The sequence below is a fragment of the Sapajus apella genome, unplaced genomic scaffold (genome assembly GCF_009761245.1).
Source record: "Sapajus apella isolate SASKATOON/1434 unplaced genomic scaffold, GSC_monkey_1.0 scaffold100, whole genome shotgun sequence".
NCBI classification, from domain to species: domain Eukaryota; kingdom Metazoa; phylum Chordata; class Mammalia; order Primates; family Cebidae; genus Sapajus; species Sapajus apella.
Window position 1 is genome coordinate 561,721 of NW_022437040.1, and position 16,861 is coordinate 578,581.

Consider the following 16,861-nt stretch of genomic DNA (forward strand, 5'->3'; position numbering starts at 1 on the left):
TAGCTTGTTAACCACTGTTATTTCTCTAAAACAGGAGGTCATGGTAAATCCTATGGATAGATGTTAGTTTTCAACACCAGTGAAAACACACTGGTGGCTTTAGGATTAGGCCTCCAATCTATGGCTTTAGACTAACACAGGATCACGTAAGTCCCTACCATTAAGACTGGCTGCTGGCTTTTTTTCTCAAACCAACCAGAAGGCTTTCCATTGTTCAGCAGTAACTTGGGTTTTAACTATCCCTCTCTTCTACTAAACATGTGCTTCTGGGTGCAGTGGTGTTCACTGGGTCTTTACAGGACAATGGCTCTAATCTTGTAGGGACAGCCCTTAACCATTTTAGACTGTTGAATGTCATGTCTCAGCAATTGGCTCTTTGCCTACTGACCAAAACGCTGGAGAAACAAGGCTGGGGGAAAAAAGACACAGGTATTAAAATAATGAAGCCACACTTCTTTCTTTTTTGGTGGGGAGGAATTCTGGTAAGATAGTATGTATATTACTGTCTGAAAACCTCCACATATATAGTAGCAAAAAAAAAAATCATCTGTAAATTTGGCCAACCTACAATTTACCTTTGCAATTATTTATTATCTCTGCTTTCAGAATGTTAGGGATTGCCAACAGAAATGAAAGGAGCTGCATTCCTCTTATTTCAGTGAGGATGCCTTCTTGCTGCTAAGACAGATAAATGATTGACTGGGGAAAGGTTTCTCAAAGTAATTTCCTCCTACAGACAAGATCTAAGGAAAGCACGTAGCCCTGTCACAGAGAAGATTTTGGAACACATCTATTACACTTGTCATTTCAATTGAAAGGATATCTTAACTCAGGTGTTCCACCTTTTTTCTCAGCTGCAAGAGAATTGAGAACTAGATGAATTCTTGCTCTGCACACACACACACAAAAAAGTACAGGTACTTTTAAAAGCATGAACAATGCCAGGGCCTCTTGCTTTTCTGTGTTACTTCTTTGAAAAAGGTGTAGTAGCCACTGTACTTCAAGTGAAAGAAGTATAACTTAACTAGTGTAGTACGAAGGAGATTTTAACCTATGGAAAACTTCTTTACAAATTCCTAGTCAGCCAAAGAAAGATCTGAATGCAGCCAGTCATGGTAACATAAACATATGTTACCAATATAATCTTGGGGGATAAAAACTAACAGTCTGATGTGCCATCCCTGATGCTGGGTTACTTCATTTAAAACTGGCATGCAGACATCATTCATTTATGGCATGCGAGGCTGGGAATAGACTAGGACCTACTTAATAGCTGGCAAAACCTCATCACTGAGGTAAGATTGGAAGATTGTATTTGGAACAAGATGGCAAATGCAGTCAGGAGTCCAGGGGGCATGCCACGAAAGTTCCCACACATCTGGATGTTTAGGTACTGTGTGGGCAGAGCCAAAATGTGTGAAAACTGATTCTTTTCTGTGTACATGTTTGTTGTTGTTGTCTTGAGATAGCATCTTGCTATCTTGCCCAGGCTGGTCTTGAACTCCTGGGCTCAAGTGATCCTCCTGCCTCAGCCTCCCAAGTACTGTGTACATGTTGTAATAGTCAAAAGCCTATCCCTGTATCCTGATCAGATATGACAAAAACAAATGAGAATTTAATAGCTAAATCCAGTCTGTACTTGCCAACATCCCTGAAAATATTGCCAATCCATTTGTCAAGGGTTTTGGCAGGGGAATGTTGGAACACCATAAACACAGCTGGAATATTCTTAAACAAGCAGAAAGTTACCTTAAATGGCAGTGAAGATTTGTCTACAGTTTGTGGGGGGAAAATGAAATAAACTCCTTTACTGTCTCTGGGTTAGAGATATTCAACTGCAATGGTGCAGAAAACCCTGTACCTAAATAGCCCATGCTGACTGTGGGATTCTGGGTAAGTGAGAGCGTGTGTATTTTGGGAAATCAGTATGCTAAGGGGATGCTGTCAATTAAGTACATTTGGCTTAGAAAGTTCAGGCTCTGTTTTTAAGAGCAAACTCCTCATTTGAACTGCCACATGTGGGCCCACGGCATCCTGCTCCTTTTCTCCACGAAGGCTTCCACAGCAGGCCTGGAGAGGCTGAGCAGCCACTGCAGAAGGAGCTGAGCCTCCCATAGTTGCTTGGAAGCATTTCAGTGTTTTCCAAGTTAGAGAAGATGCAGAAGGGGTTACTTCCTTAAAGGGAGAAATGCATATTGAGATATGGCCACACTGCCTCAAGCCAGGAAGTGTCCGCAGATCTTCAGTGGCTCTAAGTGCTTGGCAGGTGTTAGGTGCTTTCTACTTAGAGAGTCATGACAATTTCCTGAGTGTATCTGCCCTGAAATATGGGCCGGGGCTGGTGAATAATGATGGGATTTTAAAAATATTTTTTTCTTGCCAATAGGTAGATCACCACTTAAAAAAAAAAAAAAGGCATTGATTCTAACTGAAAGTATAGCATGGCTTGATGGGTATAGCTGTCGGTCAGGGCAGGGCACCTCTCTGATACAGTGGGGCAACCAAGTCAGCCAGCCTGGAGAAACCTCAGTCTAATGCCTCTTAGGAAGGGCCTGAGGCTACTGAAGTGGCGGGGGAGAAATGACATTAGAAATCTGGGAGGAGCCAGATAACCCAGGTCCTTCCTTTGTCTTCATCCTTGTAGTGAACTGGGCAAAGGCAGACAAAGAAAGGTGAACCACTCAGCTGCACTTCTCTCTTACCATAATCCAAGAGTTTGATTTTAAAACTTTCTCACGGAAGAGGGTATACCCTGGTTTTGTATTAGAAGGTACTTTGCAGAGCCTTTGTTTCTCTTAATTTTTATTTAAACAGCTGAGCCAGCAATAGACATTAAGAACAGAAATGCTGAATGCCCTTCATCTGCAGTGCCACTAATGGGAGACACTTACTAATATTGGGTTGAAACTGCAATACCTTAATGAAAGTAAAATGGCAGCATGAAAGAGAATTATTCTTTTAACAAATACACTGATTCAGGAGCAGGCCCCTGTAGCCAAGAGTCCCTGGGTGCTGCTAATCGAAAAACGTACCACTGTCTGTCTTTATCTCTCAGAATAGTTATAAATGAGCATTTTCCTTTTTTTTTTTTTTTTTGGGCAATAGGGAATTCTCATCAATTCACCAGAAATTACTTTTCTGCTGTTAAAAAAAAAAAAAAAAAAAAAAAAAAAAAAAAAGGGAGGAAGGAGTTTCCTCCTCTTTATATTGAGCCAGCATTTGCATAAAATATTGATGAGAATGCTCCCTGTCACTTGTTGCAGGAACAGGCTGCTTCTGGTGTCAAGTGCTGGTTAATCAACCAAATGGCAGATCAAATTAGCTAAGTTCTCTTGTTAAGTACTGTGTATCCTGCTCTTTCCCATGGAGGTTCTGGCTGCTTTAAAACCTGATCTGCAGAAATAACTGATGTATGCTCAAGGAGCTCTGAATGCTGCAGGCAGCAATGCTGTTCATTACTGTCCCCACTGGACAGACAGAGAAAGTGTGCCAGAGAGTCACTGCCTAGAGCAGCCAGGCCAGCAGACGGGGAGCAGAAATCAAGCACACATACTGCCTACCTGGGGTCCCTCCACTAACCCATGCAGATTGTATGCGCAGGAGAAAGCTACCACACCAGTAACGAGTGACTCCCTGCAAGAGGAGCAGGGCAGATATATTTATAAATGGGGAAACCTCAGGACAGAGGTCAGAAAATAAAATTACTGAAGTTCTATTTCATTTCAGTAGAAGTTGTGGGACTGGAACTTGGGGTCAACACCCCCTAAGCCATGATATATTTCATCATGATTAATTTAAGGGCTCTCCTTGTGCCATTTCTCCTTACCTTGGAGAATGAAAATTACAAGGGTTACACTGAAGTGTGATTGAGAATAACAACAGAATAGGGATTCTAATTACCAAATTGGCACCAGAAAAGGGATTACAAAACTATTATCATATCTTCCTACGTATTTTATTCTTTGCTTAGCCACACTTTTTCCCACAGTACTCTCTCTCCTAGTTTCTCTTTAAGTGGATATATATGTATAGAACGACTGCAGGAGAACTGGACGACCAGGTGTGATCAGAAGCTCTGCTGGTTTGAGTCACTAGGAAGGCATACTAGCAACCCTTGGCTGGTAAGGCTGTTCAGGAGCCAGAGGTGGTGTGGTCCATCACAACAATGGATGGCTTTGCTTGCCCCTGATGATGGCACAGGTGAAAAGCTGCAGAGGAGCCCCAGGTACTGGATGTGCTAATCCAGGATCACACTCAATAGAATGGCTTGTTCAGCTTTTAGAGAATCACATCTTTTAAGTGAGTGTTATATAACACAAATTTCAGAATTGTTAGAGAATGCATAAACTGTGATTTCTATGCCGCCTTTTTTTTTTAAACCACCTTCAGAAGAAAACACAGGAATCAAAAGCTTGGCGTGGTTCCACCTCCTCCTTGTTTTCTTCTAGACTACCTCCACACTGGGGCTCTGGAGGTGGCTGTAGGTGGGCACTTTTGTTCTCCAGGCCTTCCATTCTGGCAACTGACATCATGAAGCTTTATGTTTAAAAATCAAAAGAACAAATGTGCTTCCTCACATGGTACTGAAGTTAGGTACAACTAGTGAGAGGGGTGAAAACTCGTGCTTTCATCCTCATGACCTGACCTTTTCTTTCAACACGTGGTCTGGGATGTCAGTGCTGGCCCAGAGCCAGAGATTGAGAATGAAACCAAGTTCCTCATTTGCCCCACAGAAATTGCCCTGGTAATTACAGTAATAAAAGAATGAAAACCTTCTCCATGTTGCTAAAAATATGGATTTCTTGCAAGAAGAGAAAAACACATTTTATGTGTACATTTCCACCTCGGACTGACTCAGGTAACAGCAGTCAGACGAATTGTCAACCTCCAGTGTCAGCCTTTATGAGTGGTTTCAGGAAGGAGGTGTGCAGCATTGTCAAGGGAGAGGCCAACAGGGAAGAGAATGGTGATTTCCAAATATTTTGTATAGCTGATCGCAAAAATACTGGCTTATCATCAAGGCTCTCAGCTACAGCTTTCGCTTCTATTGTGGTGGCAAAGAAGAGCCTACAATCTTCTTCAGGGAAAAGTCATTTTTCTGTCACTTAAAGAGCTCCCCTGGTTCAGGACTCCAGGAGTTTTGCTCTCTGAAATAAAACTCTAATACCCCAAGACAGGCCCACTCACCCCACATTCCTATCTGCACTGCACTGTGTGTGAACACTGATGCTGTTTCCCTGGTTTGTGTCACTGTGAAGAGGACCATATTCTTAACATTTCTTTCAGGCACAGGCAGAAAGCCTGATCACTAAGATGAAAACAACAAATATCCTTTCTCATTTTCTACCTCTCCTTCTTGCCCCCCGACATCCACTTCAATTTGATATTGAAAAGGATACCTAGCAGTAGGGCAGCCTGTTGGCTTCGCACCTGACAGTGATAACTTGAGCTAATATAGTGGCACCAAGACCTTCTCAACTTGAGAAATAAAAGGTGATCATTTCAGCTATGGTGAAAAGTTCAGGTTGGATAACTTTATCACATGGGATGTATTACAGGGTGACCTCTTGCTGTGTGTGGTGCCTACATCTGTCTCGACTGTGACACAGGGCTCCAATTAGCACTTAAGGGGAGAGGCTTTACAGACAGCACACTCACCTCGACTCAGCCCATCAGGTCCCCGGAGGATCCGGCATTCTTCTATCTGGCCAAATGGAGAAAACATCACCCTGATATCATTCTCATTACATTTCTTCGAAACCATTCCTATGAACAATTTTCTGTCTTCCACAGCTAGGAGATAAAAATAATGAATGAGCAAAGGCCATTTCATTTTTTTCCTTGCAATCAATGCTCCATTACCCCATCAAACCAGGCCCCAGCCATGTGAGACCAAGCACATGTCCCAAGGCCCACTCTGCAGATGTCCAGCCACTCTTCTCCCTCCATGCGCCCCACCCTGCCGATCTCTCCCACCTGGCACTTCCTGAATGCCTCATTCTCCCTGTGCACTTGTTATTAATAAAATGTTTTAATACAACATGGAATGCTGTTAAGTTCTTCTCTCCTATCCAGAAACTAATAGTAATGTGGTGACTAAAATTTCAAATGATTGTATAACTGCTCAACACTACCATTCCTTGGGTAAATTTTTGGATACAGATTTTATTCTGGGTTTTTTGTAGACATTCTTTTAACCTGAATGACAGGGACAGAGAAAGGTCAGGAGAGGAAAGGCAACAGGGGTGGATGGAGCGAAACAGCAAATGAAACTTTTAACAAAGCATTCGAGAGAAGAAAACATTTTTCTGTTTCAAATAGCTTCATCCCTGCTGATCCAGACAAGAATAAGAGATCAGAGAGATTGTCACTTCTCTGGGGAGCTAGGAAAGTACCTCTTTCCTGTGACATGGGTGATTCCATGCTAACCAGGTCCCATACCTGGTTCTAACCAGCCATGTTAATTATAGCTCAACAGGAAGCCAATTCTAGGGAGGAGAATGGGGTGGCTGCTGCTGGAGAAATACCTTAGATGGCCCCAAGCGCCTGGCCCTTCACAAAAGATCAAGGAGGGAACAGTGCTGTGCTAACCACTGGGAGGCAAGATTCTCGGGGACCAAAAGTGCATTTGGGGATCATGAGGAAGACATGAAATTTAAACCTGGGCACCTGACAGGGGGTAAGGTAAGGCAAGGTCTACCTTGCATGGCCCGAGAGACTTTCCTCAAAATCTGTGTGCATGTGCTCAGGACATGTGAACTACTTTCAGCCTGAAAGGCAAGGTTAAAGCTGATTTTAGGACAGTATTTGGGTATTTGGAGTCTTTTTTTTAGGAGAGGCGCCTTTTTTTTTTTTTTCTTTCTTTTAAGGACATCACAGACACCCATGGGGAGAAGTCCTGCTGCTTTTCCATCGTTTCATTTCAATCTATTTTTTAGAATTAAAAAAAAAAAAAAGCCAGCTGCACCAGACTAAAGAGAGTCCCAGCCTAGAGGAGGCCTCTGCCTTCAGTCACTTGCACATAAATGTTTGTTTTGAATCTGCATTATCAACTTGTCATTCTTATTTAATTGGCTTTTCTTTTTTTCTTTTTTTTTTTTTTTTTTTTTTTTAAGCCTACCCTGGTCAGGAAGTATCTCATTTTCATTTAACCAACGAGCACTTATCCCAGACTTACTGGGGCCAGTTCCTTCTGGATACTCAAGCTCGGGTCTGAGCTGCGAAGGGGCTGGGGCAGGTGTACTGGTACCAGGTGGGTTCCTCTACCGCAGAGCTGTTGACACAGAAGCTGAAGCCACATGTGGCTACTGAGCATCTAAAGGGACTGATGTGACTGAGGAAGTGCTTTCTAAAATGTAATTTTAATTAAAGAGCCCCAAAGGATTGCTACATGGGACAGCACAGCCCTAAAGTGCCTAGTGGAGAGTGCTAGAGGCTCCTCTTCATAGAATTCCAGACCCGAAGGTAGAGACCGAAGGGAGCTTCTGTCTGTCTCCAAAAGATCTCCCAAGGTACAGTGGGGGAGGGACCTGCTAGGGTCACCCAGCATGGCCCACAGCCGGAGTCCTCCTCCCAGGCCAGCATCCCTTCCCCTGCTGTGTCTCCTCCAAGTTCAGAGGAGGCTCACAGGGGAGAGCGGCTGTGAGTGGGAGACCAAGGCTGTAGGTCCAGTGCTGCCATTAATTTGATAAGTGTCCTTGGATACGCTGACCTCTGAGGACCTCTGTTTTGTCATCCATGGAATGAAGGTTTGAACTCTTCTCTCTCCTAGTAATGGAGAGAAGGTGGCCCGTGACGTACTCAGGCTGACTGGAGCTCCTGAGGCGGGGGACGGTGAGTGGAGGTCAGAATCCCTTCCACCTAGCTCTCTCTACACTGTGACAGCTCTTGGGACACCTCAGAAACTCTAGGGCTCAAGTAACGCAAGTCGAAAGCACAATTCCACAATACTTGTCAACTATGAATTGTATACCCCAGTGTCTGAGAAAGGCTTGCTGGGAGATGGGGAATTCAAGCTGGATGAGGGGAATGGAGAGACCACAGGTGGGAGGGGAATGAGGGCCTCACCAGGCGAGGTGCAGAGTATGGAGTAGCATGGACCTTGTGTGGGTGGACGGAGGAAAACAGCCTGACCTTAGGACAGCATGCCTCTTCTGCTTCAGCTGCACAGAAGGAGCTCAAGGAGGAGAGCATCAGCTGGCCTGAGCCACTGCCTATGTTCAGACTCAGAGGAGACACAGGTAACAGGCACCATGGGCTCCGATTCCTGGGAGGGAGGCTACTGAGGACCTGACCTCCTATATGCCAACGGAAAACTTCCAATTAAAATTCTTTCTCCTCTGTTCAGAGAGAGCAAAGTAGCATGGATCCGCTGTGAGCTGGTGAAACCTGGTCAGTCATGGGCAGCACAGGCCCGACAACCATGCCAGTCATACAATAGATATCCTGGACAAGGAGGTCACCTGCAGGCTGTCCACACCACCCGCTACAGGCCGTCTACACTGCCAGTGCTCACTAACACGGGAGGATTTTGGTGGGGGAGACCCTGTAAGAATGCGATATTGCCGTGAAGGGGAAGAGGATAGATGGGATGGAAAGTGGGTAGAATAGGGAAAAAAATCACCGTGACTCCTCCTTCCCTCTCATCTCCGAGATTCCTACCCCTAGCAGAATATGGCTGACATTTTTATGAGAGTAATAAAAAAAACCCTGTTGTGTTCCTTCTTACCCTGAACACTCTGGTTTTAGTTCTTTTAAACAGAAGCAAATGAAAAAGTCCCCCTAAGTTCTTGGTTTCACTGGTAAACCTATAATTATGGTATTTAGCTAAAACAATTTGTAGGCTTCGAGCTTCAGGGGGATGCCATAGTAAATTAAACATGCAGCTCCTGGGTAAGCTAAAAAATGATTTTTTTCTAAGATGAATATGAAGAAAATGGAAACTACTCAAGAAATGCTGACTTCCTAGCCATCACTCAGGGTCACCTTGGCCAGGCAGCAAGAAGAAAGATAACTCCCACTTTTAAAAATAGCAAGTATTAGCTAAGAAAAAAAAAGGAAAACTCCATCATCCATGTTATCAAAACGTTAACTTCCGTCTGTGTGTGTGTGGTGTGTGGGCTTACTTGTGCATGTGCACAGAAGTGCTGGGCTTCAGGACTCTCTCACTGGCCAGTGTTGTTCTGTGGTTTCAACAGTTGGGCTGTGTTTGCTTTAAAGGCAAAATGGGGAGTACCAAACACACCCAGCTTTCTTCTGAGTTTTGGTTTTCCAGTGACACGTTAGTCATACAATTCATTCCCCTAATTCCCGTTCTTAGGGTCCCTAACAGCTTTGTAAACATTCTACAAAAACACAGTTATCTTGAATTCACTTGGCTTTTTCATCAACTTTTGATGACCGTCTTGGTGAGTTTTCACTGGGCACTACATACGTCACTTATTTTTTTCAACCTACGGAAGTCAGTTGTTTGAATAAAACGTACTGTGTTGAGAGTATTCTGCTAGGTGCTTTAAGGAAGTAAAAAAAAAAAAAAAAAAAAAGACTTAAAAAGTAAGGTCCCTGCCCTCTAGGGACAAAGTCATTTTCCATGACAGACACTGAATGAGGGCAGGGAAAGGCTTTTACATTTTTACATATGACGTGCTGCACAGATGGTGTCCCCCAACAACAGTAACGATGACCACAGAATCAAAAGGGGTTCCACATTTAAAGTGGAACGGCCGCCATTTAAAGTCTTCCTTCCATGATATGAGAAGAATGGGTTAATACTTTAAATGTATGGGGTGACTTTTTTAAGTTAGGGGAATAGAAACTTCATTTAAAAAAAAAATTCCTAATTGTAAGTCTGTACTAACACCCTGGTGTACAATCTGTCAAAGTCACACCTGGATTTGGGGCTGCCTGAATTAATTAACAACTTTTCAATGTGTTAGTGCTAACATATGGCATTTAATTACTGCCTCCAAATCTGTGAGTCTCTCCACTTTGAAATTCAAAATTATTTCTTCATCTTGCAGTGAATCAGAAAGTGACTGGGTGGAACCACCCCGTGATTCCTATTTTTAAAGGAGGCTTTGCAGGTCTGCACCCTCTGCTGACAGTATTTACTTATCTCCACTCCCGCTAGCTCTGAACTTGACACATGGACACTGGAGGTTTTGGAGACCTTGAAAGAGAAACACACACAGCAGCCTTAAATGGTATTTCTGAATTCTAGGCTTTAAGGACCCCCAGCAAATTGTGAGGTTGGAGGGTTAAAGCAGGATGGATGGATTTGTGCTCTGAACATAGAGTAAAAACAAACAACTCCCCTTGTGACAAGAGGCAAGACATCAGAGTGAGTACTAGCCCCAGCCTCTGAGACCCAGACCCAGAACCAAAGCAGCTTCTGTGTTTGCATCACTCACTCCTAGCCAAACTTCAGCAACTGCTTGTGACCTTCAATCTCACATAGCTGGTACCTTGTTGGGCACAGCAATAGAGGATTAAAAGCTGGATGGCATAGAGAATGAAAGAGAGTAACTATGTTTCTGCTCATTCATGAGGGTGCATGAAATCCACACCTCTTCAAATACCCTGCCTGTCCCACCATTTAACTTTTTGCAGTGGGAAAATAACAAAAAAGGTGGATTCTGTTGGAAGGTAGGTGTTTGCTCAGTGTGCTCCTCTTAGCAGCCCCAGCAGTTTTTGCTTCTCCAGAATGGGACTGTTTTCCTTTTGGACAACCTCGCCCTACGGGAGCATGTGAATGGGAAACACAGGCCACGAGCTTCCATCAGTGTGCCAGAGGCTGCGGCTCACATCACAGCCAACGGAAAGGGCAGGTTCCAGGAAGCCACACAGACTCAGGAGGTCTGCCCAGTGAAATCCCAAGTGCAGGGCTGACCTGGGCGTAACCTAACATTTTTGGGCTCACCCCAGAGGTTCCCTTTCTCAGAATGGCTCTATAGACAAAAGCTACCATGGGTGACTGCTTTTCTGGAGTTCACCTGTCCATCGTGAATTAATCCGTGATTAGCAGCTCTTTCTTGCTCAGCAAATACAAAGTTTTAGCTATCTGAACACAGTGATAACGAAGACAGTAACTGTCTAACTGTGATGAGTCCTTTGTGCTCTCCATAAATGTCAGCAAACTCAATAAAAGTGCAATTAGAGCTCGTTATACTTCTTTCAAAACTACAGGAGCTATTTAGGGCAACTGAGCCAAGGAAATCTTTGTGCTCTCTGAGCTTTTGAAACTATGCTTACCTGTCAAAAATGCCATGTGAAATCAGAAAAGGCTTGCAGCTTTTGTCACTTGCTTTAGAAAATTACACACTTCTCCTGCTTCCTCAAATCAGGCCCAAAGAGAACCTCAAAGCTGTTCCTGTCTATGCAAGGTGAGGTTCCACTTGGGCCTCTAGAAAGAAAAGCCCTTTAAAAGCAGCCTTCAGTCCATTTATATTTTTGAACTTTTCTTACTCAAAGTTCAGAAAATGAAGGTCCACACACAAAGCAAAAGGAGAACTGGCCCAACTAGAAGGCTTGGGGATTTTCATTTGTACATACAGATCTATGCTTTGGTATAAACAGCCCACGCCTGGACAGGACAGCCTCTGCCCCTCAGAATGCACTGAAAAGGCTGCCTCAGTGAGGTGTCGGAATAACGGTGATTAACTTGGCGGAACTTAGCACACTGGATACTTCGTATGTGCTAGGTATTGTGCTGAGCGCTTTACAGATTTTAACTGATGTAAACCTCAAATAACTTTGTAAGACGGGCATTACAACAAATGTTCATACTACTCACTGGAGCCTCCTCTTACAGCTGAAGAGACATTGATGCTAAGTAAGATTAAATAACTGCCCAAGGACAAAACCAACCAGCACGGAGTCAGGGGTCAAATCCAGGCTTCTCCAAAGAGTTTTTTTTTTTTTTTTTTCCCCCCTGGAGACGGAGTTTCGCTCTTGTTACCCAGGCTGGAGTGCAATGGTGCGATCGTGGCTCACCGCAACCTCCGCCTCCTGGGTTCAGGCAATTCTCCTGCCTCAGCCTCCTGAATAGCTGGGATTACAGGCACGCGTCACCATGCCCAGCTAATTTTTTATATATTTTTTAGTAGAGACAGGGTTTCACCATGTTGACCAGGATGGTCTCGATCTCTTGACCTCGTGATCCATCCGCCTCGGCCTCCCAAAGTACTGGATTACAGGCATGAGCCACCGCGCCCGGCCAATAGTTCTTAACTGCTACTCCAGGCTGCTGCTTGGAAAACAGCATTTTTAGGTAACCGTCTCATCCTAGAAATAACGGTGCCTGATCCTCCTTGGCTTTTGTCATCATGCAAAGTTGGGAGTGCCCATGACAGTTTTATTATTTTCTGTGATTCTAGACTGAAAGCAAACATGATCCTCAGGGGCCAGAGTGGACACTGGACAGAAAGAACAGCAAAACACTCTGCAAACTCCTGGCAGCTGCCTGGAGTTCTCTAAGGCAGATGAATATCTGCACAGCAGAAAATGCAAAAGAAAAATATCCCTTTGTGTTTCAATACTGGATATTTCAAGTCAAATGTTTTCCATTTGGCTAATTTGTCATGTTTTTATAACTACAGCCAAAGTTTCAGAAGTGAGACAAACCCTTTCCACAGACTTTCACTCCATGGTCCTTGTCCTGACACAGTTTAGAGAATTATGCCAAAGACAGGGAGCATTTCTTGGTGGCCACACACTCTGAGGTGACTTGTACTAACAGGATTCATCCCAAAATAGAAGATTCACCTCTCCTCTCTCCCACTGAGGAACTGATCAGACTGCAAGGATGCACCTCCAGTGCACAAGGGCAGAAAGGAGCCAGCCTGGGTAAAGCGGTCTTTTTCCCAGGCCAGCAGGCTCCATGAAGTGCCCGCAGAGGCTGGGAGACCACCTCTGGGTGTAAACAGTAATCATCATTTTATAGAAGTGTTCTATCATTAAAGAGATTGTTACAAATACCTTATTTGAGTCCTGGGCTGGGGGAAAGTCAACTGAGGTGTGACAGTCACCATTAATCCCATTTTACAAATGCGGAGATTCAAGTTCAGTGTTTAAGTGACTTCCGGATACTTAAATCAGTAGACTGAACATTAGTTCCAGAAGGTCAGAGACATGGGTTCTTTTCTTCTTTCTTTTCCTGCTCGCTGCGCAGCCCCAGCCCCTAGCAACATGCCTAGCGCACAGTAACTGATGCATTAAGCACTGGTGAATGTAGGAGCAGCGTGGCTCAGTCATGGGCCCACACAGCAGCAGGGGATTTGACAACTTCTGGTGCTAAGAGTCAAGTTTGTGATAAAGCAGTAGAGAAAATAGGAATTAACCCTAAGTAAAGTGCAGGGCTAAGGAGAAGACAGTGGTTAAAGCACCAAAGTCTCCTGGTAGAGAGAGAAAAGCTTTGTTAAAAATTTTGTGTTCTTTCTTTATATATGTATGTTGCCCAGGCTGGCCTTGAACTGCTGGGCTTAAGGGATCCTCCTGCCTCAGCCTCCTGGGCAGCTTTGACTACAGGCGGGGGCCACTGTGTTCTGCTGAGAGCTGAGAGAAGCAAGCTCTGGTAAGCCGGGTGCAGGGAGCACCACACTATGATTTGGAATTTTCTTCAAAACTTTCTAGTCTGTGGAGAAGCCGGAAAATGGAATGCACTACAATTAGCAAAAAATACCATGTGGCGAGATCTAGAGCCCAATCATAATTTACATTTGCAGATATGTAGATCTCTGAGTGCATGGCTTCTGCCCTGATTACTAATTAATGAGGTGCAAAACTGCCTGTTGGAAGGAAGCAGTACTGATTATGACAGTCTTATGGGACAGAGTAGCTCTCCAGTCTAGGATGGTAGAAGATTCTTTTAACATACATTTCAGTAAATTAAAAGAACAAAACAGGGACAGAAGGTTTGTAGAAATGAAACAAAAAATTAAAGAGGGAAATGTGACTATCAACTCTCTCGTGTCTTGAAGAGGCAAAACCCAATTATTTCATGGACCTCATCAAATGCATATTTTTGCACCAAGTGTACGTTTATTTCATCAGCAGACTAAACTCTGAATTCTAATGTAAATGTATTGGTGCAATTTGGAGAAGAGTACAATAAGGCAGGCTCCAAGTCCAAGAGAAACACATGGAAAAGGTAAAAAACCAACAACCAAAATCTCCCAGAAAGACAGCCTAAGTCTTCACTGGCAGTTCCTTTCTTGCTGACATCCTCTGCATCCCCATGAGATGGCCCCATATTGCTTTATTGGAGGAGACAAGAGCCAAATGCCACAGGACCACTATACAGGGCAAGTCCCAAACAGAAGGACACAGAAAGCCACTGCTCCTAACAGCCTCATAATCTCTACCCCAGAGATCAACGAGACAGGACAGTGGAGACTGCGTTCCTCTAGACAGATGAGCCACAGCTAAGGTTCCTGGAGCGCTTTCTCTTCTAGAGAGAAAAGCAGCCGGGCCGCCTCCTCCCACCCCCATCTGACTTTTTCATTTAAAGAAGCAGATATTATTAAACAAGACAGTTGGTTACCACGTACCGTTTGACTTTTCACTATCTGCAGGTTTCATCTGAATGGGATGATGCATCTAAAAACACAAAAGTGAGAAAGTAAAGGCAGATTGAACAACTGTAAAAATAATCTCAGAAATCTGAAGCAATTTGAGTTCTGATACTGTTTTAAGGGCACATAAGTAATAACAAGACTTCTCCCAGGTAATATTAACTACGTTAAAAAGCAGGCCCATGTTTTCAGGAATCAAACTCTTTTAAGTCACGTGGCCCCGTAACATAGCACATATTTAAAAGCTTGGGCTCTGCAGTCAGACTTGAGTTTCAAACCTGGTTCTGCCACTCAGTATGGTTTCTGCCTCTATATTATAGGTAATACTGCTTCTGCCATTTATTACAGCTATGCAATCTCGGGCAAGTGTCTTAACTTCTCTGAGCTTCAGTCTCCTCATCTGTGAGATGGAGCTAACATCTGAATTATAGGGCTGTCAGAATTAAATGAGAAAATGCATGTAAAGTGCTTCACAAGTAGAGGCTAAGATGTGTTTAAAACAACTTAGCTATTGTTACCATATTATTATAAAATTAAATCATGCAGACTTTTCTGGCCATCCTGTGTTTGTACATGGGTTTTTCTTAGGTCTCATGAGTAATCTGAAGATCTAGCAGTTGACTGACTCAAATGCTAGCATATAATTTTTATTAAATGCTAATACAAATATAGAATAGGAACACAGAGCCACTGAAGAATGAAAAGGATGAAGAGGAGGAGGGCAGAAGGGAGGGAGACACCCACCTTCCAGTCATGTCCAGTACATGACAGGAGTGGAGTGAAAGAAATTGAGACAGCGGGGCTGAGGTCCTGAGCTGCATTGGACTTGGGTGTCCCATGGCTCTTCATAAAATGCTGGTCACACCTGGTGTGCCTGGTCCACAGAGTGTGCTCCAATCATAAAATGCCACCACCATTTCCAATTAGAATCAATTCCTCAAACCACCTCCAAAGGGACTCCTGCTTCACATTTCACTGCACCCCAAGGAACACAGAAGCCACAGGGTGGATGGAATCACTGATGGCACAAATGCTTTTATTATAATGGGTCCCACTCTCTCTGAATCTTTCATTTCCCCAGTGGATGTCCATTCCTTGCCAGCCGCAGCTCTGGGTTTTACCTAATTTAAATGAAAGGGAGGTGGCACTTGGCTCTGGTGCCTTCATCATGGGAAATTATTATCAGGCAGTCAGCATCACCTGCACCTAATGTCTGCCTGGGTCTTCAGAATAGAGGAGGAGGGAGAAGAAAGAGGCTAAGCGAGCTGCCTCTTCCAAAGCAGGACAAGTCAACTGTGGAAAGCCATGAGCTGGGCTGAGGAGTGTGACCTCTATTCTAGAGTAATGGAGAGAAGGACCAGTAACTTGTCTGGGGGAGATGGACAGAGTCTCCGAGCAAGTGATCCACCCAGCATGCATCTATCTGGTTGTACAGCAAATATGGAAGAAACAGATAACCTGTGTCAGGCTCTAGGCCAAGGACTGGGAACAAAGGCCAGTGAAGAAGGTGCTCTCTTCAGGTGCTCAGTGTGGCAGAGGTAGGAAAGACGCTGCCGCCCACAGCCAGTAAGCACCCTAGCAAGAGGGTGGGGAGAGGCAGGACAGACCTTGGCACAGGAGTCCAGGGGTATGGGACTTAATCCTGCCTGGCGAGGAAAGCCAAGCTGGCATCTGGGTTGAATCCCTGGACGTGCCAGTAACCAAGGGGCACCAGCATGTGAAAACCATGGGACAGCCCTGCAGTGACCCAGCGAGTGGAAGGGTGACAGTTCCTTCCCACAGGAAGCTCTCAATGTGAGCACGGAGGACCACAGGAAGGGGCTGTAGAGGTGGGCAACTCCTAGGTCTCAGAGGGTCTTGCAAGCTAAGGAACTGAAATTTTGTCTGAAAGTACCTGGTCAGGTACAGAAAATTTAAGTAGCAAAGGCAACAAGATGGAAATTCTAGAAAAGCCATTTTGGCTGCAGCATGGGGGGTGGATCACAGAAGGGAGACATGGGCAGGGAGGACAGTTAGGAGGCTACTGCCACAGGCCAGGTGAACTGGTGGAGGCTGAACTTCATGGGTACTGGCTGGTCGTGGGGATAATGGAGAAGGGGAACTCCAGATGTGTACACCAGGTGGACTGTGGGATGACTGCCCAAACAGGGAAAACGTAAGCAAGGAGTTTCAGAGGCAGCTAAAGGGTGCAGGTCTGGACATGCTAAGTTTGATGTGACTGGGATGCAGAATGAAGTTGTAATCAAGGGGCTCAGGCTTGAGAGAGGGTACAGGGCCACAGAGAATGTTCC

General features: G+C 44.5%; 1 protein-coding gene across 41 annotated transcripts in view; it reads right to left on the reverse strand.

Annotated features, from left to right (window-relative positions):
* Positions 1-16,861, reverse strand: part of CELF2 (CUGBP Elav-like family member 2) — a 641,808-nt gene that overhangs the window by 70,834 nt on the left and 554,113 nt on the right. For all 41 annotated transcript variants that reach the window (XM_032258128.1, XM_032258094.1, XM_032258095.1 and 38 more), the window contains 2 exons: positions 14,547-14,595; positions 5,659-5,793 (listed from right to left, as the gene is read on the reverse strand). In XM_032258128.1, coding sequence (XP_032114019.1) covers positions 5,659-5,793; positions 14,547-14,595 — 184 coding nt within the window. The remainder of the gene's footprint in view (positions 1-5,658; positions 5,794-14,546; positions 14,596-16,861) is intronic.